The sequence below is a fragment of the Ixodes scapularis genome, unplaced genomic scaffold (assembly GCF_016920785.2).
Source record: "Ixodes scapularis isolate PalLabHiFi unplaced genomic scaffold, ASM1692078v2 PGA_scaffold3__209_contigs__length_174095766, whole genome shotgun sequence".
NCBI classification, from domain to species: Eukaryota; Metazoa; Arthropoda; class Arachnida; order Ixodida; family Ixodidae; genus Ixodes; species Ixodes scapularis.
Genome location: NW_024609868.1, coordinates 168,928,766 through 168,956,672, shown reverse-complemented (window position 1 = coordinate 168,956,672; position 27,907 = coordinate 168,928,766). Strand labels below are relative to the sequence as shown.

Below are 27,907 nucleotides of genomic sequence, written 5' to 3'. Positions count from 1 at the left end.
ACAACTTCAGACAAGGATCCAAGTAGTTGCGGTCAGCTGTTTTGAAAAGAAACAAACCAGTGTCCTACTCTGTGCAGGTCATCTAATACCACATCTGGTGTGCACCATGACTAGCCGGCAGCCACCGCCGCGAGAGGGGCTACACCAGACGGAAAGGATAACGTGTAACCTGTTCTTCTACCAGCTTTTGGAGGCAAGCCGGTTCCAGTAGCAGCCACATTGCCTAACGTGACGATACCTACTGAAGTGAAGAAAATGCCCAACATGGCGACAGTGCTGACAAGGGCAGAGACACGGAATGGCTCCGACCACTCCGAGACATGCAAAGATGAAGAATTCGCATGCCTGGTACACAACCTATACTCGATAGACATACAAGAGGTCAAAAATGAAACGAAACAAGACCCTGATTTGCCTCGAGTGATACAATGTATCGGAACGGGATGGTCTCGAACAGCAATGAGACACAGCACTGTCCCTGCACTACAAACTACGAGAAGAGCTCTCCTGGGTGGACGGCATGCTACTACAGAGAGAAATGCTGGTACCACCTACTTCAATCCGATGGAGACTCATTAACTTAGCCCACGAGTCACATCCGGGTAGAGTGAGAACGAAGCAGCGTCTACGTCAGCGCTTCTGGTGGCCCAGGACGGAGATTGAAGTAGAATCTTGCATCAAAGACTGTAACACGTGTCAGGCAAACGACAAGACAGCAGTTACAACAGTATCACCTCTTCAACCAGTGGCGCTTCCATCAGGCCCATGGAAACAGCTAGGAATTGACACAGCTGGACCGTTTTGCCGACTTCCTCTAGAATTTGGATTTGCGGTTACTTTGGTAGACTACTTCAGCAAGTGGCCAGAGGTCGCTTTTTGTACACAAGTAACGGCTGAAGTTGTTTGCAACTTTCTAACTACGATTTTTAGCCGAAAAGGATACCCGGACGTCAGTGTTTCGGATCATGGTCCGCAGTTTCTGTCTAGCACATTCCAAGAGTTCCTAGACACAAGAGGAATTTGTCACCGTCGGTCTGCCATCTACCACCCACAGGCAAACGGGCAGATGGAGAGAATGGTGGTTAGTGGCAGACTTCATTTAGTCACGCTCAATGCTGTTGGGAAGCAAGCAGACATATAGAGCTCCATCCTGCACAAAGTTAACTTCAAGGCACACCCGGGCCACGTCGTCTGGCTTCACAGCCATAAATATGTCTTCTGGCATCATCACCATCTCAACAATGTGTCCTGGAAAATGCAAGCTGGGTTCCTTGCGCACAAGCTCCTTGCACAGGATCAAACACTCATCCTCATCTCGTAGATAAAGTACTCGCCAAATTCCACCAAACCGACCATCCTTGCATCGGACGATAGAGGAATTTCTCCTCTTTGCTCGCATGTACTTCATGCTATGGCACAGCTGCCCTGCCAGGATCAGGCGTTCATGCTCCATCACTGGTGATGGGCAGAAACTGAGAGTTTCCTGCAGGGCAGGGACTTCATCCTGAGAGAAGTGAAGTCCCGGCTTGGCACTGCCCAAAAGGCAGGCCCCAGGCGTGTAAGACGCCTCCTTGATGTGGGCATAGCCCAACATCTTTTTACAGAAGACCTTAGTGTTTGGGGGAGAAGCTGATGGCTCAGGACAAGGTCCAACTCTTGGGCCATCATCGCACGCTCAATCAGTTGCCCAGGGACGCCCTTGGCTGCCGTCACATGCCGCAAAAGCTGGCCGTCGCCAGACTCGAACGTAAATGCCGAGTTGGCCCAGAGCGGGCCAACTCGGCATGCGTCGGACCGTGTTCGCCAGGTGCAGCAGCTGATGGACGTTGAAGGTCATGGCTGCCTGACCGTAGAGGATGGGAACCTGCGCCACGAACTTCTTGAGCAGCGTTTCGGCAAAGAACATAGAAAAAGGTGGTGTACGATGTAGTAACAATTTATATGTATGCCATTATTACATGATTATTGGTGGAACCATTTTTAGTTTCTTCTAAATCTGAATTGCGAGGGGTCAAGTTATATTCAGAACTAATAAGCATCTTACCGCTGACAAAGACAAAACAGTCGCAATTTCGGAATACCTAGCTTTGCTACAGGTTCTGTCGGCTGTACCAGTAGGGTTGCGGCATTCTGCCTGTTTGTTTTACAAGCTCTTTCATTTTTGAACTGCACATGCAGGTATACCGAAACAACACATTGGCATGGAATGCACGGAATGAACACATGGCAGTGAAGGGCGCGCGGTACAGCAGTACACTGCAGCCAAGCAGCCGCGTGACAGCGCACCGAGTCACGGGAGTGGCAGCAGTTGATGTCAAGGCCACACCAAACCACCTACTGGAAGTTGGAATGCCCTCTGTTCACACGGTCACACTACTATGTAGTTACACAACCAGGCACGTGGCCAGAATTTTGATTAGGGGCCCGCCCATGACGAAATGCTGCATAACGGGGAGGGGAGAAAGGAGGCCCCAGCAAAATGGAAGATTTCGAGGGGGGGCCGGGCCGGGCTCTATGGCCCCACCCCCCTGGCTACCTGCCTGCACACAACCCATGTTAGAGTTTGGGCGTCTGGAGTGTCTGCAGTGCCTCGTTGGGACCACACGACCGTGTTAAAGGTGCCAGCCACACCTCTCTGTATTGACACGTGGTCTGAGCAGTTTAAGTTTTCAGCGCTTCTTTAAAACTATGAGGGCTGTCATTCTTCATGCGGAAAAAGCCAACTGCGCTGCTGGAGGCAAGCTTCACGTGTTGCAGCAGGTGCTGCACCAGTGGCATCTGCAATCGCACAGGATCTTTGACTGGTTTAACTTTGATGGTTAAACGAAGAGACACAAAGTCTGAATGCTTTTCTAAGCAAGATGAAAAGCTATGCCACAAATATGTGCTATCAGACCCAGTCTGTGATGCACAAAATGCTGCACATGTAGGAAACAAACAATTCGTAAGCCTGTGTATATTCAAATTAACCTGGAAAGGATGATCTAATTTTCCAAAGTTTACTATAACTTGAGACAAATTACAGAAATAATTAAGCTAAAAAAGAGAAAGCTAATGGTTAGGTCTAACATAATACTCAAAAGAAAAATATGTACTATCGGGGAAAAATGAAATATGAACAGAGGAGCGCGTGGCTCGCGGTACAGGCTGCGCCACCTGGAAGTGAGCCTAGGGACGAAGGTGGGTGGCCTACTGCGATGTGTTCACGCCCCTCCCTCTGCGCTCCCCAAGCTTCAGCAGTGCGCCTCTTAGTGTGCTGAAAGCTATCACCGCTATCTTTGCTGGCGCAGCGCGTGCGGTGCGAAGAAGCTCGCTGCACGCGCCGAGCGAGCAAAGATAGCAGTGATAGCTTTCAGCGCACTGAGAAGCGTGCTGCCGAAGCTTGGGGAGCGCAGTGCGAAGGGCGTGAACACATCAGAGCAGGCCACGCACCCTCGCCCCTAGGCTCACTTCCAGGTGGCGCAGCCTGTACCGCGAGCCACGCGCTCCTCTGTTTGCATTTCATTTTTCCCCGATAGTACAATATGTAAAAAATACCCCGAACTGCCCGACCAAACCGAGGCTTAAATTACCAGCCCTGAATTACCAGCACCAAGATAAGAGAAGGCCTAGTAACTGCTCCTCACCTAGTGCAAAACATCACTTCTTGAACAATGTTAGCAGAATGATTGGTTCCAGTAATTCATACTGCACAAGGTAGTGTGACAGACAGACTCTTTGCTTACCAGCACGACTAATCTGAGACGGGCTGATCTCCATGCGCAGCAGGAGGTGAACAGCCTCCGCAAGCCGAGCCAGGTGCCTCCAGAAGCGGGGGTGCAGCACACCAAGAGTGCAGGGAAGGCAGTAGAAAAGGAGCCAGAGCCTTCACTCACTAGCTTTCCAGAAAGCCCTCTCGAGGATGGATCTCGGGAGCCGGGTGATGCAGTGAGGAGGCTTGATCTTGAGTAGCCGCTGGTTCACCACACCGAGCACTGCTGGTTTTCCTGGATGTGCAAAATATAATATAGCAACTTCACAAACTTTCTATCAGTGGCATGGTTAGGTCAAACACTAACAATGTCAGAATTTTTAGGCTTCGAAAAAAATTCTGCCCTATATTAACGTTACAAATCATTCAGGCTCCCCTTTTTACCATTCTTGCTTGTCCAATAAATATTAATAACAGTTCCTGTCTAACTCGTCTTGAAGCATCCAAACCAAATTTTACTTATTGTGTACTGTCTGCCAGCCACTAAAACAAGTCACAAAAATTGATAATTTCTCATGAGTAGCATCTCTGGCTGTCAGCTTGCTTGGGCTAGAGCTATTGGGGCATGGGGAGAATTTAGACGGTAGGCATGGCAACAGATGTGCTGCCTCAGAGAAGAGTGCTGAAGGAGTGACAGGGCAAGAGAAAGCGAGGAGAATACAACTGCCAGGCTTATGCAGTAGCATAGCCTCCTACATAAACAAAAAAAAAATGAAGCAGAAAGAGAGACCACACATACACAGTGCAGGAAAAATGCTGTAGCCATTCTGTGAAACAGAACATTCTCTGCAGTAGGGCTTTGTGGGCTGATGTCCCTGTGCCATGCAACCCACACATAGTGCAACCACAGATGGATAGTTAATTCCTACCTCATGCTCCAGGCCGCAACGTGGAAACGTTATTTGTCAAGTATACTTTGTTGAGTTTCTAACACTTCGGCCCCTTCAATTTAAGAAAGCTTAGCATGGATGCAATATTTGGACACCCTGGCCAGCAATACATTTGCAGAAGATCAAGTTAGTAAAAATAACATAATTTACAGTTAATTGTGCAAGACTGGTCATGCAGCAGAGCCAAAGTTAAAAGTGCTCATACCCATGCATAGATGACTGAGCTGCCCTGTCAGAATAAGAGATAGTATACAGTGTACACACAGCAGTAGAGCCTCAAGCCAAGAACCGTAATTAAGCTGTCAAGCTTACCAATGTAGAACTAGCACTCGGAGTTTGAGGACGCTACAAGCAGCTCCGTTATTTGCCTTGTGACCCCCAGCAAGACACAATGCATATAATCGACTGGGTATCCCCAGACAATGGTCGAAGTTGGGGACTGCGGCAAGAGCAGATACCCCTTTAACGCCTTCCAGGGTTCGCGGAACCTCTCGGCAAGCTTGGCGTCCCTTGCCACTGACTCTGCTGTCCTCCCAGCTGGCTCCGGGTCCTCCTGAATGTAGTGTATGCAGCCTGCAACAAAAAAATTTAATTACTGATTTTGTTTGTCGGCTAACATCATTTTTCAAGAGAAAAGCCATACCTCATGCTCCAAGTGAAATGCATACTATACTCTGCTTCACCTTATGATGTACCGCAGGAAAGGCTGCAAGCGCGAGCTCCTTGCTCTGGGGCACACCTCAGCGGCACAAGCTCTCGTGAGTTAAGAGCGGCTGCCAACGCTATAAGCTCGCGCTTCTAGCGTTCGCTGCGGTACAACATAACGTGAAACGAAGTATAGTGTACTGCAGAAACACAAGGTTAATGCAAAAATAGCTGCTAAAATGTGCGAAATCTGGATCCTGAACAAGTGTTCTTTGAGCGATGAATGCAGTGGCCTATAAAATAAAATATGTTTAATTCAATGTCACCATGCTGCATTGAATAAATAATGAATAACAAAGGTAGGGACAGCCTTGCTATCAACTTACCTCCAATGTGTTCTCTGATCAGGCACCAGGGGCATCCAAAATACCCCGAGTACAGTACGTGGTTCTGCACAGCTGCACGTGCAGGGGCATCTGCACAGCAGAAGAGGAGGTGCACTTTTGAAGTGTGGCTGACTGTTCCGCACGTCCACTGAATTGGCTCCACGTCCACCAACACATCGGCAAACTTGCTCATGAACTGCAGCATGTTGGGATGCTTCTTCCCACACCGTAATCCAGCGAGCGTTGTGTTGGTGAACCTTTTCTCGGGTGGAAGCTCACTGACTGTAAACTGGACTGGCCAGATTGAGGAGTTGGAGGACTTGAACACCGGGCTCCCATCGGTGTTGACAGTTAACGTCAGGTCACCCGTCTTTAGCACGCCGGTCTCTTTGAGGCTCCGGTACGCAGAACCGCTGGTTATGTCCTTCACGTCTGGGCTGTCCGCGAGTGTCTCAAGGAGAGTGAGGTGTTCGCTGAGAGCTTGCTTGGTTTTGGATATGACATGTTTAACCTGCTCCCGCACATTCAGGATCGTGAAGTAGCTCCCAGCCTTGAGAACTGCATCACCATCAGCAGAGGCCTGGCACATGGCACATATTAACTTCCCCGACTGGTCAGGCTCAAGCAATCCAGTGCAGTTGTTATTCTCGCAGTAGAAAAATTTCTTTGACATACCCGAAGTTTTTCGAGCCCACAACTTTCGGAACAGGTATTTAGTACCTGGAAGAACATTCTCCTCTTGTCCAAACATTTTGTTTACCACTTTAAGGATGTCATCCAACGCAGTCCACGTAAAATTGTGGGCGTGAACAAGAGACATAAGCATTGCGACGGCAGATGCTGTGGTTGTGCTCGAGTGGGGTAGGGTCGAAGTGCCGAAATGGGCAAAGCAGTGCTCCATCAGCTCATCGTCCGTGGTGACGGACACAAAGTCACGTGGACAGCTGCTTTTCCACGCGAAGGTGTCATCTTCCGACGCGAAGGTGTCATCTTCCGACGTGAAGGGGCCATCCTCCGACGGATTGTTGTCTTCCGACATGCTTCCTTCGAAGTCTGACAGCAAGTGTACATCTTCACCTCCTCCTCCCCACTGCTGTTCCTCATCGGACGCGGTCAGGTCACCGTCGGACGCTGGCGTGCCCTCTTGGGGTGTGTCGGTGCTCGAGGTCGAACGGCGAGTCAGCTCGGGCGACAAGTTCGGTGAAGTTGCTGGACTTGGAGCAGACGTGGACATCCGCGCTGTCTTCTGGTAGTGCAGCGTAGACTTTGGCACAATGTATTCTGTACCTTTTTCGATATATCTCTTTCTTCGGTTCGGTCGGCCGTCGTCTTCCATCTTGAAAGAACGGGGACGAAGCGACGACGCTGAACGATTCGCGCAAGGAGTTCATACGAAACAAAAACTCATTTCCGCGCGAAGTCAAGAGGGCGAGCCGGGCGAGCCGGGCGCGCGACGAGCCTGTATTGATAATTAGATAATGGGATGCAAAGATGAAAGTTAACAATCCAGAAAATCAACAGCACAAACCGAGGTGGAGCGAGAGTCAACAAAGAACTCGCGAAAACGAAACAAGGTTCCGCGACGAGTCAAAGTAAACCACCGAGAACAAGATGCATAAGACGAGGTTCCCCGACGAGTGCAAATAAACAATCAAGGTCAAATTCACGAGAAAATGAAACGAGGTTCTGTGATGAGTGGAAATCCAACGATCGAGAACACGAAGCACAAGAGCACAAAATGAGGTGCTCCGACGAGAGAGTCGAGAACGGGAAAACAAAACGAGGTACCGCGATGAGTCAAAATCACCAATCCAGAACAGGAAGCACGATAAAACAAAACGAGGTTCCACGATGAGTCAGAATCAACTATCAAGAACAGAGGTTCCGCGATGAGTCAAAATCAAGGATCGCAAACAAGCAGCAGAGCACAAGAAGCGCTTCAGCAACGATCGCGACGGGTGACTCCTCTGGCGGCCTGACTGGCAGGTCCAGAAACTGCGACAACACGAAACCGAAACTAGAAAATGAGTATTAACAGAAGTCAATTTGTTTACAACAAACATCCGCGCTGCAAGTATATAACCACGATGGGTTTTTGACTAAAGGAACTTCAGATTCCACAAGATATCTTACCCTTCCTTAAAGAAGGTTGTTATTTTTTAACTGACTACAATCAACATTAGCTACGGCCAATTTTGGCTACAGCTATGACTATGGCTAACTAAACCCGACGCGTCTTCCCTTAATTGCTTCCTCGTCCCGAAACTTCCCGCGCGTCACGGTCTTTCTTGTTTTTGCTCAGTAAGCATTGTTCTTTTAGTTTTTATATATAATATTTGGGGATTTCATTTCTTAGTTGTGTTTATTAACGTGTCTTATTTTCTTTTTTTTATATATTTCTTTATATTATATACTTTTTGTTCGCCGACCGTGAGCATGTTTGCGTACGTGCAGTACGAGGACAAGCACAAAGCTATAGTTCCTATTTCGCTAATTAAACAGTTTACGCCGCAACATGTAGAAGACTTTAATCATCAAAAGACGAAGATGGTCTTTTGGATGGCCGAGGACGGCACCCAGCGCGGCTTCTACAAGGGAAAGATCCTCAAATTCGGAGGTAAGTTGCTTCATGTTAAATGCCTGCGGGCAAGGCTTTGAAGTTTCAGCGTTCACCAGAAATTTTGTATGCCTTTTTTTACTTATTTTTGGAGTGGTAATAAAAAGGCTGTGTCCACAGTGCCGTCTCACGGCACTCCAATCGCACCTACAATTGCCGTCCGAGAGTCGGACGGCGTGTGTCTCACTGGGGAGCTCGTTAACACACCTCACGCCGCTTCGCCTGCGTTCACGCCGCTTCGCGGCGACAGTATGCGGTTGCTAATTACTAAACTATTGACCCATTTGGCCCTGTCATACACGCCGCTTCGCGGCGTCCAGCCGGCAAACCAAGCCCCGCTGTACCCGTTGCACCTCCGGAAACTAAGTCCCATACCATTTCGTTCAGCGAAATTTCGGCGACAACTGTCTAACTAAATGGTATGAGACTCCCTTTCCAGAGGTGCAATGGGAGACGGTGGGCTTGAGTTGTCGGCTGGACGGCGTGTACAGTGGGCCAAATGGGTTAGTAGGTTTGTGACTAGCAGCCCCAGACTGTCAAAGCGGCGTGAACGCAGGCGGGGGGATTGGTTAATGCGCTCCCCAGTGATACACGCGCCGTCCTAAAAGGGCGACCGAAATTGCAGCTCTCCGCGTTGTGCGTATATACATTTCCAGTCGAGATGCACGACGTAGTGCGTATAGCTTTACTCTTAGTTAATATTTGGCTCCCTATCGTCCTGCGACGTTTCGTCGACAACGCATTTGAGTTTTGCAGCTATAGTTGTAAAAGAAAATATGTTGTCTAAAAAAAGTACAGCTGTTATTTTTGGATTTGACCCTGGGTCCACTCCGTGGGAAACAACCGCATTACCACAGAGCTACGCCACACATTGGGCAGCCCTTTTCGACAATCTATTTTATATACAGCATTAATTTTTTTTTTTTTTTGCATAATGAATTTTTGAAGTTGCTAAAAGCTCGCTCGTGATTCCCTGGGGTGTGTTTACCCAAGCGCGCCCCTCTTCCCCCGTAAACCTGGCGAGGAGCACAAAGTTTCGCATCGTGCATATGCAGAGAGCAAGTCGCCTGCTCCTTGCGCAGGAGTTGCGGGGACGTCAGAACGACACTGAGCTCTGATTGGCTTTGATTGAAAGAAATAACGGGTAGACCGATTCGAGACGCCTTGAGGTCTATCCACTATTTTTTTCGATCAGCCAATAAGAGCTCGGAGTCCTGACAACATCATAACTGCTGTGCTAGAAGCAGACAAACTTTCGTTTTGCATAGCCATTTCCGGTCGCGGTGCATGACATAGTCTGTATAGCATATTACTATCACTTGATGTTACGTACTCATAAAGGGTGTCCCCGCCCGCCCTCCCCCCCTCCCACACACAGACACATACAAAAAAAAGCTTTTGTTTTACCGCAAAAATAAACTACTCTTCACCGAACGCTCAATTTCCACTCAAGTTTAATTCCAGCGCTCAGGCTGGGTGATAAAGTCTTGGAACTACCTGCCTGCTGAGTTTCAGGCATGCACATTAGAATTACAGTTTTGCAAGCTATGTGAGGTGGGAACTTTTTTACAGTGGCATAGATAGAAATTTTTTTTGGTAGACGGGGGGGGGGGGGGGGGGGGGGGTACGGCAGGTCAAAATGCATGTGTATGAAAAAGGGTCGGCTGGATTTGGGGAAGAGGGGGGGGGGAATCGGCGGCCGAGCGGGTTTAAGCGCACACCCAGCTCGACGCGCGTGGAGTGAAAGCTCACGCTGCAGAACCCAGGTATCCTGGGCTCAATCCCCACCCCTGCCCGTTTCGATCTGGATGAGCATCATACCGGCGTGCGGTCGTGTATCACTACTGTGTGGTGCACGTTAAAGACCCCAGGCTAGCGGTTGTACTGCACTGGCTAAATTGCTCATCTACAGCGTGTGACTCGTCGCAACTTTAATGGCTGATCCACTACACGCTGTATAAATATCCCCACAACCCAATTTTTTTTTGGCTGGATTATGGGGGGGGGGGGGGGGGGAGGGGGGGGTTGCTGAAGCACCTTAAGCTTCCCCCCTTGCTATACCACTGACTTCATATGCTCGTGTCCTGTTCATAGTATCGTGCTGTGGTTCTGGGCTGGCCAGAAGAAGTACTGTAGCTCACAGTGCCATGCTAGATGTGCTTTATGGGTAGCTTTTCAATAAGAACTTTGCAAAAGTGAACTTCCCCAATGCAGTTAACCCATTCTTGGCTGGATATCATCTGTTTCATTTGTGTCTTGCTCATTAATACAAACCACTTCTGTAGTATTCAGTTTACATTCTTGCTATTGATTTAAACATATGTTACACACTGTATTATTATTCATGTCTAAGAAAACTATTCTTTGCTTCAGAAACCAAAGACTTGCTACTTCGGGCGATGGTGAAGGAGAGGCTGGCATTGCCACGTGTCATTTATGACACAGGAGAAGAACAGCCAGCAGAGGTAATTCAGTGCAATATGTTGTCTATAAGAGCTGTAATGATACATTCACACTGGAAGTAGATCCGCAACCGCAAAGCAGATCTGCACGTTTTCAACCGCAATTAAGCCGCTGGAATTGTGCAGTTGAGGTGCGTTTTTGCTAACCGCTTCGTGACAGATTCCTTCTAACTACTTTCGTGAACTGCAAAGCGGCAACCAACTGCAACGTGATGCTGACGTGACGTCAGTGACTTTCGAAGCGAAATGGCACCCTTCGCTGGTGAGGCATCCTATGCGCTGTAGTTCTAGCATTGCAGCCGGCTATTCAGCGAAGAAACATGATGTTCAAGTCCATCATTTGAATCTGCTGCGAAGATAATTGACTCGTAATCTTAACTGGTTTCTGGTTTGGGTAATTCGAGCTGTTTATTATTTGGGGCGCCAAAGCCTGTCGCTGCGCTGCCTTGTTCGTCTTTGCCCGTAGAACATCAAAGCCCGCCTCCAATCACTCGAAGTTGCAGCTTCTGTACCTACCTCGGCATTCGCATAAACTGCTGAAAGCTTTTGATACCATGCATGACAACCTTGAAGGCTGATAGAGATGCCGTGAACATAATTGCGTAGCGCACACACTATTGCGGAACTGGCGGGACACCCAAGATAACTGTGCTAGCTTAACCTGTGATGTTTCTACCACCAAAAGGAATAAAAGAAATCTTTCAAGAAATCAAGTGTATACATACCAGACTATCCACAGGTAATCCATGCGGCATTTATTTGAGCTTAAAGGGGCACTAAAGAGGGTTTTGTGATTGTTCTTGGTAATAACTGATTCTACGGGCCCCATGCATCCCAAACATTCAAAAATTAAAATCATGCACGATTGTAATTTTTGGAATTTTAGGATGCTTAGGACGCGTAAAACCCTGTTTAGTGCCCTTTTAATATAAACAAACAGCAGCCTCGATCGACGTGTGAGTGACGAGAGGCGAGTCAGCCACCAAACAAGCCACTAGCCGGACACATTTCCCGCACCACACACTTCCCGCACTACTCCGAAAATAAAAAAAGCGAGCGAAGAGGCAGGTAAATGAGGCCCTCTTATCCCGAAAACATGCTCAGCTACTCATGCAGGAAGGGTCCACTTTGAAGAAAGGGTCGGGTGCATCTTCTTTTAAGTCAGCAAGGCGCACCTAGCTGGGCCTTGCCCGTGGGCGCAGTCGAAGGAATTGAAGATGTGGTTTTGTAGGTTCTTCTCTTCTTTTTTTTTTGCTACCTGAACTTGCGATGCATGTGTACCAAGTGCTCCAGCCTCTATAGCGTGCAAACAGCCCCCCCCTTCCCCCCCCCCCCCCCCCCCCGAAAAAAAAAGAAAATATTTTTATATTTGGTTTTTGATTGTAAAACAAGGTTGCCGAACGCAAAACGCCAAGATCACACATGATTGCCAAGGAATCACCAACCGTGTCTCTGTGTGTCTGAGACGCGGTTGGCTCGCAAACCGCATCCATGACCTGGTTTGCAAACTCTGATCAACCGCCAGTGTGAACATAAGTGCTGTCCTAAAGGTCACTTTTGTTTCTCTCGGCATGTTTCCGGGCTGTTGGATTATTTCCTTCAGATGGTCAATAATACTTTTTTAAACACTGTTTTTAATTTTTTCTCCACCTTCTGAAATTGCCTCCACAGAGGTATGTGGCATTTATGTGCAATGGATACAATAAATGCAGGTTGCTGTGAATATGTTATTACAGAAGTGGCCAAACTGCAGCTCGAGAGCCGCATGTGGCTCTTTGCGTGTTAAAGTATGGCTCGTGGCTCCCTCCCCCCCCCCTCCTTCACCCCTCCACTTCCCCGCCTCCCTCCTGGTCACACAAGCACTTCCCCAAAAAGAGAAATGGAACATATCTTAAATCGAAAGACAGGTTGCGGTTTGGTGGACTTGAGCTACTGCTACTATACAGTTGAACTGCTTTTGACTCCGATATATTGAAAGCAGTTCGAGTTTCCTTTATTGCCCTGGATAAAAGTTTGAGCCCCCCCTGGCTCTTGGAAGTTTCGTGGCTTTGTTTGCAGCTCTTAGGCCGGGTCAGCCTGGCCAATCCAATGTTGTTACAACACAAGCTTGATGCACAGTTTTAAACCAAAAAATGCACAGGGCAGCATTCATCAGCTACTGTGATCTTTTGAGGGTGGTTGGCATGTGCCATGGAAAAAGTGCCCTCTTTCAAAACAAAAAAAAAAAAAAAACAGCCCTCTAATTCCAGCTAGACCAATTTAGTGTTTCTTTAATATAGAAACAACCTAATGAAACAAATTCATTCACACTAATGACCTCTGCCGGCCTACAATCCACCGTTGAGATAATTCAAACCCCAAACAGAGAGAAAATAAATAATTGTTTTGGAGAGACTTCCAGCCTTAAAAGCTCTAATAAAGTTGGGAACAATCTGATATAGCTGAGTACAAGGAATTAAGTACGAGAGGTTTTCTTTAATGCCTTGTTGCCTTCATTACTTCAGGATCAAGCTTCCCAACAACAGTTTTTTTTAATAAGTTTTATTGTTTTTATCGTCGATGTTTTAGGATGAAGGCTCATGCTCAGGAACTGTTGCTGAGCTGCCACCGACATCCCAAGTCTCATCTCACAACCGTCGACATGACGGAGTGGATTTGGAGGGTAAGTGTATTTGCATTTGCCTTATTATGCACATATATTGTTAGTACCAGTAAGAAGCACATAGCTCATTTGTAGTTTTCCACTTATGCTGTGCCAAGATGCATATCCAACGCAGCAGAAAAAATAGTACCTACATGTGTGGTAAGTTAATTTACTTATGCAGAGTCTGTTTTTGTACGAAAGAAATGCTCGATTTTCTACTACATCACACACTGCTGAACACTCCAATGAATTGCCAAAGCAGCACACACTTCACAAATAGCAGCTATGATGCAGGGATAGTAATGTGGCAAGAAAAACCAAAGATAGGACTGATAGTAAACTTGTTTGTTTGTATAAGCAGGCCCATAGGGTGCTAGCTGAGGAGGAACAGGCAAGCAGTGAGACCAGGAGATGACCGACGCATAATGCAAAGTCACAGAGCATTTTTATGAATATGTAAGGATGCATAATTCTTAAAATACTTAGCTTAAATTTTGTGTAGGTACAGAATTTAATGTTTCTAGCCTTAAGAGTTACTTTTACTGGAGCAATCAAGATAAATGTATAGCAGAAGTTGTTACATTTATTTGTTTTGTCTTGCAGGTCCACCAATGGTTGCCGCAACATTGTATGAGGCTGAGCGATCGAAAAAGCGTGCCCTTAAAGAAGTGAAGCGCTTGAGACAAGGGCTGGACGAGGAGAGGAGGCATGCTCGCAACGTGCAGAAGCACTAATGAGCAGACCACGTGAGTTTGTACTGTGCAGGTGGTTTCATTTTTAAAAAAATTAGCATAAATATTTTCATGCCTTAACAAATCCTGTCTTAATAAACATAATTACCGCATGGCAAAGCTTGTTGAATATGCAAGTTGACTTTCCTGCATTGCTTGGTGATGCATACTTTGAATGGGGAAGAGCAGTTTGCAATTTTTTCCCATGAGTTACACGCTTTTCCTCTCCCGGGGAGAGGGCAGAGTAGTCTCGGGGAGGACAGATGTGCAGACAGAGCATGACGGGCAGTAATTTCGAGGGCAGCTAATTTATGACAATGAATCTTGTATGAGTAAATCTGTGTCTTTGCATTTGCCCAGTGGTTAACTCTATCACACTCCTCAATGAAAAATTTTGCCAGTTCTTAAAGAAAATAGACCGAAAGGAAACAGAACTTTACAGAACTTTCTACATCCATACGAAGGGGGCGGGGGGGGGGGGGGGGGGCAAAAGTAATGAAAAGAAATTTCTGCAGGGCTAACTTTTCGTAGTACCAGCTTTCGCCGCTAGCAGTGCTTATGGCACCCCTTTTGAGTCAGTTTGCTGACCGGCATCGTTTGCTAAAGTTCTTATAACATATTGTAAATTTTTGTTTTCGAGTCATTCGTCTTTTTTTTTGCAATGTCAGATTTGAAGGAATAGCGTGAGGCCGTAAAATTGTGTTCTTTTTTTATGAAAACGGCAGCGGAAACATTTTTTTGCTTCAGACGGCTTACAAGGAAGATGCCGTGAAAAAATTGCACGTCTACAGGTGGTTCTCTCGCCTCAAGGCCGGTGAATTATTGATCGACGTGACGACCAACCTCGTTCAGGGCGACCCTCAACTGATGAAAACATTGAGAAAATTTGGGCATTGTTTACTCTTGAGTTTATTCCTCCTGGGGGTCTATGCAAGATGGCAAGACGAGGCGGGACGAAAGGACTAGTTGCCACCTGCTGCGATTGGTCAGTGCCATGCCACTGACCAATCGCAGCAGGTGGCGCCATCCCGGTCCCTTCATCCCGCCGTCTTGTGTAGCCCCCTTGTGAAACTGTTAATCAGGTGCTTTACCTGGAAGTTTTGCGACGCGTGCACCACTCAGTGCGGTAGAAACACTGCGATTTGAGGGAAAGGGGGAAGTGGTGGTTCCATTACTACAATGCCCCAGCACACACTGCCCTGTTGATGAAACAGCTTTTTGACAAAAATGGTGTGACATTGCTTCCCCCCCCCCCCCCCCCATTCACCAGACCTTCTCACCTTGTGATTTTTTTCTGTTTGCCCATATGAAGAAAGTTCTGAAAGGAAAACTTTTTGTGAATGTGGAAGGTCCTTGAAATGAAACATTGCAAAAATCGAGGAATACTTTTTAAGCACTCGGGGAAAATAAATTTACAACATACCGCTAGAACTTTAGCAGACGACGCTGGTTGGCAGACTGACTCGGAAAGGGAGCCGCTAAGCGCTGCTAGTGGCGGAAGCTGGTACTACGAACGGCCGCCCTCCATAAATTTATTCTGATTACTTTTGGGTCCCTTCTTGTATGTTCTCCCCTCCCGCAGGTACTATAGTCACTGGTAACTTAAGGAGTGAGCCATACTGAATGCCAAGCCTCTTATTGTCACACTATACCCAATACGATAGCATCATTAGCCATAAGAATGCCAAAGAATTAATCATGAAGCATGAACATAATAGGTGACGCCCTGAATTTTTTAAGCTGGCCGTGACAAAGCACAAACTTAAAACTCGACAGAGTGCCCATGCAGCAGTTGGACAAATATTGTATTACAGAGTGGGGCTACTACACGAGTGAGTGTGATGCTTGACGACAATAGAGGCACCAGCTGAGCCTGTGTAGATTAATACTTGGGGATATGCTTTGAAGCCACTACAGGAGCGGAGTTGCCCTCTGCCAAGGCAAGCCGTCCTTCCGGCCCTCCTCTGGCTACTAGTGTTCGAGGAGGCTTGCCAGCTGGAGCAGGCTGCCCCCGAGCACGGGTGCACTCTTCTGCACCAGGGGCACGGAGGTCTCTCGTGCTGCCAGTTCTACAGGAAGACATTCCAGTCCACGATCCCCTTCCCTCTCTGGACCTGGAAGAGCTGGCGCACCCCGTGCCTCTGCCTGTGTGCTTGGCAGAGGAGCCACGTCAGTACGAGGGGACCCGACCCATTGGAGCACTAGCTGGAGCGATGGGCTCCTTGGACCAGAGCCCCAGTTTGCCAACCCCTCCTGTCAGGGTGCCGGCTGTGGACCCCGTGCCGGCTGTGGACCCCGTGCCGGCTGTTGACCCCGTTCCGGTAGGTTGATCACGATTATAGACACTGCTGTCACGTTTATTTGCAACTTTTGAGTCATACATCTGCAACACTGCTAATTAGCTGTTCAGTCTGAAACAAAGAATGCCAGTGGTGGAAAAATGATGTCGGCTGTTTCAATTGAAACATCCCACAAGCATGGTCTACAACAGTGATTTTTAACCATCACTGTTTTGCGGACCCCTTGTGGTTCGGCGTAGATAATGGAGGGCTCCATTCGTGGTGAGGGGAGGGGAAAGGTATAGATTAATTATAATAATGATTTCATAAATAGATATAACTAATTGCTAGAGTGAAGTAGACCTCTCTTATTTATATACACACGAGAAAACTGGCCGGAAAACTGAAACTTTTCTTCTCGACCTGAAAAAAGACAACCTTTATCGCCGGGCTTGACTGATGAGGCAGGGCTTCACGGAAACCTAGAAAGCCTTCGCGGACCCCAAGTTGTCTGCGGAACCCCAGTTAAGAACCATTGGTCTACAAGATCATCACCCTCCATATACCACGTGGGCGTGAGGATTTCTTTCTGAGAAAGTTGGACAAAACAATCCCATTGGTGCATTTAGGAAACCAGTCTCTAACAATCACTCTCACGAACAAACCCAGCACTTTACAACACAAAAGTAATTGCCATTGTGTTCTTGTTGTCCCATGTGCATATGCAGAGACTGATTGGTGTTTTTGTATGGCTGCAGCGTAAAGGAATATTGTTATAATGTTCCATATGCACAGCTTTTTTTCTGTGTCAGAGCTGAGAAAGGAACCACTATGGTGGTCAGTCCCAGGATATATGTTGTACCACACTGAGCTGCCACATGGAAGCATGCAAAGGCACGTGGTTGAGGCATTATGCAAGACAATATATCATCTATGGAAAGATGACTTATGATATTTGAGATTCGGACTTGCATGGTTGCAATGTGTTCCTGGAGCTGAGTCCTAGAGATGATGCTGTCCATGTTTTAAATTGGCTTTCACTGGGAAAAAAAAACAAGACCACCCAGCATCAGGGGAAGACTGTAGTGTTGTCACGCACCCTTTAATTAAATATTTCATAAATAGTTTGTAACCACTGAATGTCGCAGTTATACATTTTCAAGGTTTCTACTATAAACGCTTAATAATGCAGATATCAATGACGAGTGAAGTGACAAAATGAGAGCAGGTAAAAACCTAGATTGTGGTTTAAAGAGGTAATGAAAAAAAAAAAGTGTCTGCCAGAACTTAATTTTTTATATTCATTAAAAGTATTACGGTAAAATATTGGTCCTGCATTTTATGAACTGTGTTTAAGAATAGATTTTTCTTTTAACTGTCTAAAACGACCATGCTCATGGTCCCCTCGGGAGCATGAGCAACAAAGCATCATGATAGCTATGTAAAAAGGTTGAATCGATATTCCACTTTATTCAATCTTCAAATGATAAATTGGGAGTGAGGAAAGTATTGAGTTGTACATTGGTATTCTTGTATGAACTGTATGCCACTACATCATATTGTCACGGTACAGTTTTGGTTTCAAGCACATCCACATCTCCTGTTGTTTGGTAACCATTGTAAATATGCTGCTTGTCTTGCCATGGCTGTCATTCGTTGTGGAACCTGATTGTGGATTACAATCATAATAAAACATAAAGTTAAGATATAAAAAAGTTGCAATTTCAAGAGTATTCCCCCTTGAACTTTGCAAGGTAGAACGTAGAAGGGATATGCACGCGTGACCTTTCGACTATCAGCACATCCTTTTTCGTGTCGCTTGTTTTTCGGGGTTAGCCATAGGTAAGTCGCACAACTGGCAGTTGTGACTTTTTAATCAATTTAAATTTACCAGTCTTCCTCAACAGCAAATTGACATGCTAATCCTGCAAAATCGATTTATTTCGCTTATATTTCCAGCCAGTGGCGTAGCCAGGGGGAAACTTATAAGGCTTCAACCCCCCCCCCCCCCCCCCCCCCCGCCAAAACCCAGCTTACCTTTTAGTATACACATGCTTTTTGACTTCCTCCCTTCCACACCTTAAGTCATGGGTATCTCCAGCTACCTTAGCCCCCTCTGAAAAAAATTCCTGGCTACACCAGTTTTTAGCCCTCTCATTCTTTTTCTGTAAGCAGATAAGCTCTTTTCTGATCGGAGCGAGAACATATTCGCAGGTCACCATTTGACGGTCGTATCAGTATGCGGCTTGACCGATCCAAGTTGCAAAATACTCTCTCAGAAACTTTCCTATTAGCATGGCATACGGTAGCCCAAAGAACATTCAATGTCGGCGTACGGCTGGAAAACTAAAAGCCGACCGCGGTTCAATAGGCGGCGCTAGAGCGGCTAGAGGTCAAGGCGGTCGGCCATTTTAGAGTTATGTGAGCATAACATCAGGTGTCAGACCGGACTCTGGCTTCGCCCATAGAGTCCGGGTCTATGTCGCCATATTTCACAGACAACGAAAATTTCCTATCGGTTACCTATCCTGACGTGTCTGTAGAACTATGGTGCCTGGAACACGTCTTTGAATGGTCTATTTACCGTGTCCAAACAAGTGGTCCCTGATGATGTCATAGAAGTGTCATGCTGTTGCCGGTTGTGGCCCTGGCGGTGTCCCAGCAGCACTGGTGGATGTGGCAGACGCCTGTTATGCCACAGGTTGCTCTCCAGTGTCACAGTCTATGGAAGCTTCGGCAGCCACGAGTTGGGACGCCGTGATGACGGCGACACTCGCTTTCGTTCGTGCTTTTTGCATGCATTTCTATGGCCAGCCACTAGGATTGCGACATGCAACAGCATGACACTTCGGCCTCTGTGACGTCATTTTTTGCCACTTCGAGACCACTTTTGATGTATGGGCAGCATAGGACACTAAACACAGCAGTCGGAGATGCGCTCCAGGCACCATAGTAGAACTCGGTGGGTAGCTCCCCGAAAAACTGAAATCAACTTTTTTGTACTAGTAAATGCATGTGGACGATTAAATGAATGAACGTCGGTTATGTAATGAAGGACAAGAATTTTAAATAGACATATAGTTCAGAACTTCGGAAAAGATTGTTTGACGGCTCCTTTAACAAACCACGCTCTTTCATTGTCCAATCTAGAGCCATGTCTAATCAAGTACCAAGGCGTTCCTGGTATGATGCAGTTGCCATGTAGTACAGAGCTGAGCACTATTCATCATGTGGTACATAACCATATGGAGCCGCATCCACTGAAAAGCACAGTCCATTGCACCATCACCATATCTTTCATTATTTTACTTCATTTGTTTATTTGTTCTTGGAAGGTGACTGCGACTAAAGGCATGATGCCTGACCAGATCTGTGCCCCCAAGAGGCACTTCATTTCATGTTTAGCCCTAAAAAGGAGTATCTGCTTACTTCCAAAATATTCAATCTGTAGGGATAACATTGCAATAATTCCTTTTATGCAGGCTAGAGGCATCAAGACCGCCCCAAAGACGAAGGGGGAGCACATCGCCGAGTCTCCGACAGACGCAAAGTTTGTAAAAGATCTTCTCCGTGCAACATGGACCGACAGGGAGCATCGCAACAGAAGCCTATCGGGGGTTCCCTGTCGGCGATGGAGAACGCCAAGGAGCCAAGGACGGCTCTGACTCCCAAAAAAGTCTGCAGTATTCGTGGTATGTGCGAATGTGCTCAAATCTATCCACATTAAACAAGCCAGGCATCAGAACTCGGGAGTGCAATGCTCTTGGTTATGTAACACATGCTAGCAACCTACTTGCTTGTTGTATTTCATCATGCTTGCTAAAGTAAGCAAATCAGTTGTTGCAAAGCATTTATTGTTTTAAAAATTTTTTTATTTCATTTCAAAGATATCAGGGTAAGCAGTTTATTGAAAAATGAGTGGGTGCTTCATCTGTGATAAAGCTGAGGTGAACAGAATGTGAGACGGAATATATTGTGCTACTAGTTACATTTTTATTTATTGCTTCTGTTGAAATTTTCTTACTCAAAACTTCAGTAGGAAGCAATATTTAATGGAAAATTCCGAATTCATGTGTAACACTATAACGAGATTTCCTGACTAAATGTAGCGGGGAAGTTGGTTAATTGCTGTACATACGCCAATCTTTGGTTTCTACCTTGTTTGTGAGGTTTAAACAGAGGCCTGTCCAGTTGAAGCATTACGGCCCTCCCTTCATTTCTCCTTCCGGCACTTTTAATAATATGGCACATTCTTAAAATAACAAGGTATGCAAGCATACCCGATTTACTCGCATATTTAAGTTCAATAATTTACCTGAAATGAACACTACCTAAAATAGTCAAAAGAGCTGTAATTTCTGCCTTGCATGGTCGTGTAAATTTTTTTTCAAAATAAGCGTTTGTTGTGCAAATATTTAGTGGTCATGCTAAAACATTAAAATTTATTGAACAGGTATTTTTTACAGAAGTGATGTCTGGGATAAAGACTACTTATAGTATATATATACCAAGGCACGGCTCTGACGTTATGCCGCTGCTGTCGCCAGAGCACTGGTGCTTCACCTTACTCGAATCTGGTTTCTGCGCACGTGCAGTACCCACGTGTGGTGTGGACAAGCACCGACTTGTTTGCAAACAGCGTGTTGGTCTATTCGCGACTCCAGCAAAACGGACGCCACCAAGCGAGAAAACCGGGAACCAGCCGGACCAGGTCGCTCCGCGCCCCTCCGCGTCTATGGTGGCTTTCGCGGACACTTGTTGTCGGCGCGGTGGCGTACAGTGTAATTTCACAGAGATCCGAAAGTTTCTTAAGTTTGCCTCAGTGTTCATTAGTGTGGTGAAACCTTAGTAGATTGTTTCCTCCAATCACGTGTTTGAAAACCCCTCTACTTCACAGCGCACGGTCGCGTGCTTTCGATTTCTTGGATGGGGAGGAATCACGGAAAAACATTTTGATTTCTTGTCTTTCTCGAATCACGATAAGTGGTTTCTTTGTAAGGATGTAGAAAAGTGGACTGAGGACGACAGATGAGGTGTTTCACTGGAGGGAACACCAATTTTGCAGTCAAGTGAATGGGAAGGTTCGATAGCTGGTTTTCTTGAGTTTGGTTGTCTTTGGTTAACTTCAAGTTTGAGTTGGCTATTCATCTTGGCTGCTTTCGCCAATAAAGCCTCTGGACCACACTAAAACCTGAATTGAAATATGAGTATCAGCTGCTTAGTGGGGCGCCGGCGGGTTAATATGGTCCTTGGCTTAAGAAGCGCTTGCTTAATTTTCTTAATTTTTCTGCAGCCTGTGCTGTTGACCGAGCAGACGACTGCAGCTGTTTCTTAAACGCGGATACGCACGAAAGCTCGATTTCGCGGACAGATAAGTCGCATGGTCGAGGGATGCGAGTTAGCTGAAAATTACTCTCGGTGGAAGAATCCTGTAGTCACCGCCGCTTTCCTTAGATTAGTATATTACTGTCTCTCCGAGCTTATAGTTTCGGTTTTGAACGAAATCTCCGAAATGAAAGTTTGGCATGAAAAGAACAAAAAACACAGAAAAAACAAAACTATGCTTTGCAACTTTATGTGCATCGGCTACACTTAACCGCCTCGGTTCAAACACCTATAAAATTGGGCATTAAACAAAAGAAAATCTGTTAAATTGAACGCGCCACCTGTTCAGGCAGCCCGGCCGAGTCGACGCGACCTGGACTCAGCCGCCATGTTTGTTTGGTGGTGGCGCCCCCTGTAGGTTGCTGGAGTGGCGAATATAGCTTGATGTGCTCGCTTTGCAAAATTCCTTTATTTCTCCTCAAACTTTTTAAAAATTTCTGCTGACATTGGTACAATTTGTTCTGTTCAATGTTTTCAGCTGCCTTCTCCACCTTCGTTGGGGATGCCCCGAACAAGAAGCGGCGGCTAGGCCTAATGAATAAGTATGTGGCCACCTTCCTGCAAGACAAGGCCAACCAATGGAGAAAGCTGGAGGCCAAGTCTGCACTGCAGCTATACTTCGTTTCACCTTATGTCCGAGCGCGGACGTTGATATGAGCTGAAGGGCCAATCAAACAGCGCAAAAAGCGCAACGTCACGGTCTGCTTGCTCTCTGCGCTTGATATGACTAGCCGGTGGAGCAGCACGCACAGAGAGACAGCGAATACCGGCTGGTCCTATCAACTGGAGAAAGCACGCCATGACGTGGTGCCTCTTTCGCTGTTTGATTGGCCCCTCGGCTCACAACATCGGCCGTGCTCGGACCGAAGCTGAAACGAAGCATAGCAGCAGAGCAGCCACCAGCTCAGCAGCCGGCTACCCAGCAGCTGGCAACCCAGCAGCCTGCTGAGAGCGGGTAGACGTAGACTACTACCCAAGGGGGAACGAAGTGTGGGAGTATTTTGGCAAAATTAATGCTTTTTACTGAAGCCATATTTCCCGATGGACTTAAAATTCTCCCTGGCAACCTTCAATAAAGTTATCATGGTATATCTGAATTGGATTATTAAAACATTGAATGCCCACAACATATAAAATAGCTAGGAATCAACAATGTATCTAGAATGACTGGTGGAGTGGCATACACATGATAAATATAATATGCTTTCCTCTTTTTTCTATGTATACAGTTGAAACACATTTTTTATTACCTGCATGAACTCAATTTTCTATACCACCTTTTGATAAATTTAATAGACACAATCATCAATAATAAACTTATCCTACATGCAAGGCTCCATGGTGCCCCAAATTTCTTACGTTATGACGCTTCACTTAATTGTTTTCACACAAGATCTTTTAACTTCTCGTTCACATACAAGATTTTTGGTAGCTTCTTGTATCTGTACAAGATCTTGTATCCATACAAGATCTTGTATCCATACAAGATCTTGTATTCATACAAGATCTTGTATCCATACAAGATCTCGTATCCATACAAGATCTTGTATCCATACAAGATCTCGTAACTTCTTGTATCCATACAAGATCTTGTAAGTTCTCGTATCCAATAACATTGTATGAAAATCTTGTATCGCCTCTGAATTTTCAGAAGGGCTCGAAGTCGTCATCGTTGTCTTCCGTGCGTTCCATGCTTCCGTCCTCGTTGCCAGCCTCGTCCTCAGACAAGTTGCTGTAGCTTCCACTGAAGTGCCGCTTGGCCCGAATGGCCGGGATTGCCGATGCGCCCTCCGTCGCCATTACCTCCGTAGACCCCCCCTGCTCCTGATTTCTGCCCGCCGCCCCCCACGAGGGCGTTATAGCTCGTCCTCGACTCTTCGCGTTGTGACCGTTTCGTGGGAGCACAACGCCGCACCACCGACGCGGCCACCCGCTCACGGGTCCGCCCCTTCACCACCGCCTCCACCGCCTTTGAAACCAAAACTGTCGTCCGTTACGCCGAGCTCGACTAAAGCGCGAAACACATGTTCGACGAAACCTTCCGATCCGACGTGCGGACTGCCGGAATGACCTTGGGGGGTGAGGGTTTTCGTAGCATCGGAGAGCGTTCAAAACCCTCGCCTCCGACCGTCGTATTGCGTGGTCGGACGTCGGATCGGACGGTTTCGTCGTACATGTGTTTCGCGCTTTATCGCGACCGCTGCCACCGACGCTCTGTGTGGTTTATTTCGAAAAATACATGCATTTATAGGACCGAGAACCCTGTCAGTCATCAGCGTGTCCCTCGCAACGCTTCTTTCAAATATTCAAACTCACTCTTTGACAGGGCGAGTGACGCTTCACTTACACACTCAACGCCCTTATCCCTAATTGCACACGCCTCGTGCACCTCTCTGCTTGTTCGGTCGCGATAACGAGCCAAAATCTTAATGTCATGTAGCCCTGGCGTACACGGGCATCTATTACAATGAATGGCGAGATGGCCAGACGGGCTGGCTCGCGTGGCAGCCGCATGCTCGCGTGCGCGGTCATTCACACATCTGCCCATCTGGCCAATGTACACAGCGCCGCATGACAGAGGGATTTCATATACAACTCCTGAGGCACACTCAGCAAATTTTGTTTTGTGCTTTTTGCTGCAAAGATCAGTCTGTTGATCGGGACAATTGATTTTACGGCAAAGTCGGACCATCCGATTGGGCGCTGAGAAAACCAAAGGTACATTGAAACGCTGGGCAACTTTAAATTGTGTGAAACTGAGTGCAGGTATGGAATAACCGCTGGCCTCATACTGGGCCTCTCGAGGGCGGGTTTGCCCGTTCCTTTTATCTTTTTTACCAAGCCTTCAGCAACCTCAATTAAGCACCTTTGCGGAAAGCCCGCCTCTTGCAGTTTTGTGATCTGTCGCGCGAAACTTTTCTGAACGGAATGCTCGCAAGATTTCTTGAGTGCGGCCTCAAAGCACGTTTTGGCGATGCCCCTCTTTACTAACTTAGAGTGAGCCGACTCAAATGGCAGGATCGCTTTCTTGGATCTCGGTTCGTAAGTCCAACATATATGGCCTTGTAAAAAACTTAGTTTAATATCTAAAAATTGTAACTTCCCCTTAGTGGGTGTCTCAAAGGTAAAAGTCAAACCGCCCGCGCAAGCACCGAAGATACGCATGATCGCAGATACAGCTTCTGCCAACGATGCCTCGGGCGCCTCACTAAAAATAAGAAAATCATCTACATATCTGAAAATCCTGTTTTTGCCATCGCAACTTAGCTTCTCTAGGATGGCGTTGTCGCAACTGCTTGAAAAAATGTCACACAGAACCGGCGCCACACGCGACCCAATACAAATGCCCTTCTTCTGAACGTACAAGTCCCCTTCAAACGAAACATACGTATGCGTAAGGTAAAAGATAATAGTTCAAGAAAACTATGAACGCTGACGCCACTGGAGGAACAAAACGTCATCTCTCCGGTTTTTTTTTTCGATACATTCCTAACCGCACAAAAAAGTGGCTCATGCGGTGCAGAATGAAAAAGATCCTCAGCATCCACCGAAAAGGCACTTTGAAATCCCCGCGCTCCTTCCTCCAGAAATTCAATAACGCTCTCCGAGTTTCGCACCAAAAAAGGATTGTGCAGCTTCAATGTTGACAAGTGCTTGCTGAGGAAGCTAAACAAGTGTACCTGCCAGGAGCCCCTTTCCGTTACAGTCGCTCTAAAAGGGTTCCCAATTTTGAGGGTTTTGGGAGAAAAGAAAATGTTCAGATGTAGACCGGTGGCTGATTGCACGCTCTTTTGCAACCCGGTCAAGTTCAAATCACCACAAAGCTCCTTTGCACGGGCCTTAAAGGGGGGATGCAACAATTTTTGTACTTCGCGCAAATACCGCTTAAAACGGATCCCTGACGTTAATGACCCATGAAACACGCGTTCGTTTTTCACCCCACGCAATAGAAGTTTCAGAAAAAAATTAAAGTAAAACAAGCACTGTTCTCCCCCTCAACTTGCAGCCAGAACAAGCGGTCACGTGATCTGGAGTCGATTATATGTCGCCAATGTTGATCATAGCCACGCGCTGGGGTATGCAAAGCACAGGACACGCGCTGAGTTCCAGACATTGTTAAGGCTCGGCTATTGTCGTCGTTGCAGCAATTGGACACGGGCCACTACCCCAATGCTTCTCGAGCTAGTAATTATCACTATCCCAAATCGAGTTCCCACGCAATGCTCGGGTCCAATCTATGAACCGCATTCAAATATCGTCACTTGGGTGTACTGCGATCCCCACGTTACGTCATCAAAGTTTGCAAAGGAGAGAGTGAATGAAAATGATCGCTTTTCTCCTCGAAATTACACCACAACAGAGGAGTTCCTTAGCCAGTGGCGTTGCGTGCGAGTATCCTTGAGTCCCACTAGTCCCAGTAAGTTCGTGTAAAGCGAAAAACATTTCACAGCTCCTTTAACCTTAGACAAGGAACCCGGGCTTACTTTTTTGAAGTTCTTGAGGATTGCTTGTTGTGACCTTTCAGCAAATATGTCCCGCGTCACAACCACAAAGCCACCTTCCTTATCGGAAGTTAGCAGCTTCAAATCGTTGTCCTTGAAGTAGTCGATGATGTGCATGTTATTCCATCCATTCATCGATTGACCTGGCCGGCGCCGAAGAACGTCGACGCCGTCCGCGTCGCACCTTTCCTTGTCCTCAGGGGCGGCTTTTTCCGCCATCACTCTCACCAACGACAGCTTGGCAACATGAAGCAGTTTAGGTTCTCTGTCTTTTTCGGCGCTTTTAAGTATTTAAAGAACCATCAACCAACTGGGTCAACTTTCCACTTTGCCGCCCAGCTGGGCTTTGCTTGTGGGCGAAGTCCAGGGAATCACAAGCGAGTTTGGCGGGTTCATGCTTCTTTTTTCGCTGCCTGAACTCGTGATGCGCACGAGCCTGCCGGAGAAAAATATTCCGAGAGCCAAAGTAGCAAAAGTTTGGCTTTGGATCTTGAATTAAAGTGGATTTTGGATTGTAAAACAGGGTTGCCAAACGCAAGTGTGGAGAGATCACGCGTCGCCGAGAAACCGCCAATCGCCTCTCGGTGTGTCTGAATTAAAATATTCTGGCGGGCTAGTTTAGTACGGTGTATCTGAACCGGGTCGCTCGCGAACCGCATCCGCGACCGCTTCGCGAACGCGGATCCGCTTCCAGTGTGAATGCGCCATTATGGTACGTTTACACTTGCGGATCCGCTAGCGAATGCGCCCAGCTTTTGCAGCTGGGGCGGAACGCCGGGCGGAAAACAAGGCGGCGAGCCGTTTAGCTTCAGGACCTACTCCTGCCGCCGAACGAGCCGTTTCACTGACCGGAAGTGACATTCGTGCGCAGCGCGACGCTGCCTACGTCACGACTTCCGGGAGCAGCAGCGCCCGGAAGAAACAGCGGAGGTGGGAACTCTCGCGCCTTCTCGTCATATTTGACGGGATGTTACGAGAATAACTGCCGCAGCCGGCGCCACCGTCGCCGCTCGAAAGAAATAGGTGTAAACACAATCCGCTCGTCGCCGCCGTCACCGGGAGCGAATCCGCTCCCGCGGCAGCGGATTTCTTCTCAGGTGTAAACGTATCATTCGGCCGAGATAAAATCGAGTTTTCGTAGAACGCGCTTCCCCCTCCGCTAAGCCCTCCGCAAGGAAGAAGCCGCTACTGCGCCTGCGTGCCGATGGCCTTCACTCTCGAGTGCCGGGTATCGTAGCAGGCTGCGGAGAGCGTTGCGGGACAGCGGAAACGATCTACGAAAGCTTCCTAAATTAGGGAGTTTTCGTAGACCGCGCTGCCCCCTCCGCTAAGCCCTCCGCAAGGAAGAAGCCGCTACTGCGCCTGCGTACCGATGGCCTTCACTCTCGAGTTCCGGGTATCGTAGCAGGCTGCGGAGAGCGTTGCGGGACAGCGGAAACGATCTACGAAAGCTTCCTAAATTAGGGAGTTTTCGTAGACCGCGCTGCCCCCTCCGCTAAGCCCTCCGCAAGGAAGAAGCCGCTACTGCGCCTGCGTGCCGATGGCCTTCACTCTCGAGTTCCGGGTATCGTAGCAGGCTGCGGAGAGCGTTGCGGGACAGCGGAAACGATCTACG

General features: G+C 47.3%; 1 protein-coding gene and 1 pseudogene across 1 annotated transcript; one reads left to right on the top strand and one right to left on the bottom strand.

The window, feature by feature from the left end:
- Positions 1 to 4,963: 4,963 nt before the first annotated feature.
- Positions 4,964 to 7,008, bottom strand: LOC115318403. The gene is made up of 2 exons (XM_042292968.1): positions 5,673 to 7,008; positions 4,964 to 5,214 (listed from the first exon to the last, which is right to left on the bottom strand). The coding sequence occupies exons 1-2, from the start codon at positions 7,006 to 7,008 to the stop codon at positions 4,964 to 4,966; spliced, it is 1,587 nt and encodes a 528-aa protein (XP_042148902.1).
- Positions 7,009 to 8,108: 1,100 nt separating this feature from the next.
- LOC115318371 lies at positions 8,109 to 22,766 on the top strand (annotated as a pseudogene).
- The last annotated feature ends 5,141 nt before the right edge of the window (positions 22,767 to 27,907 follow it).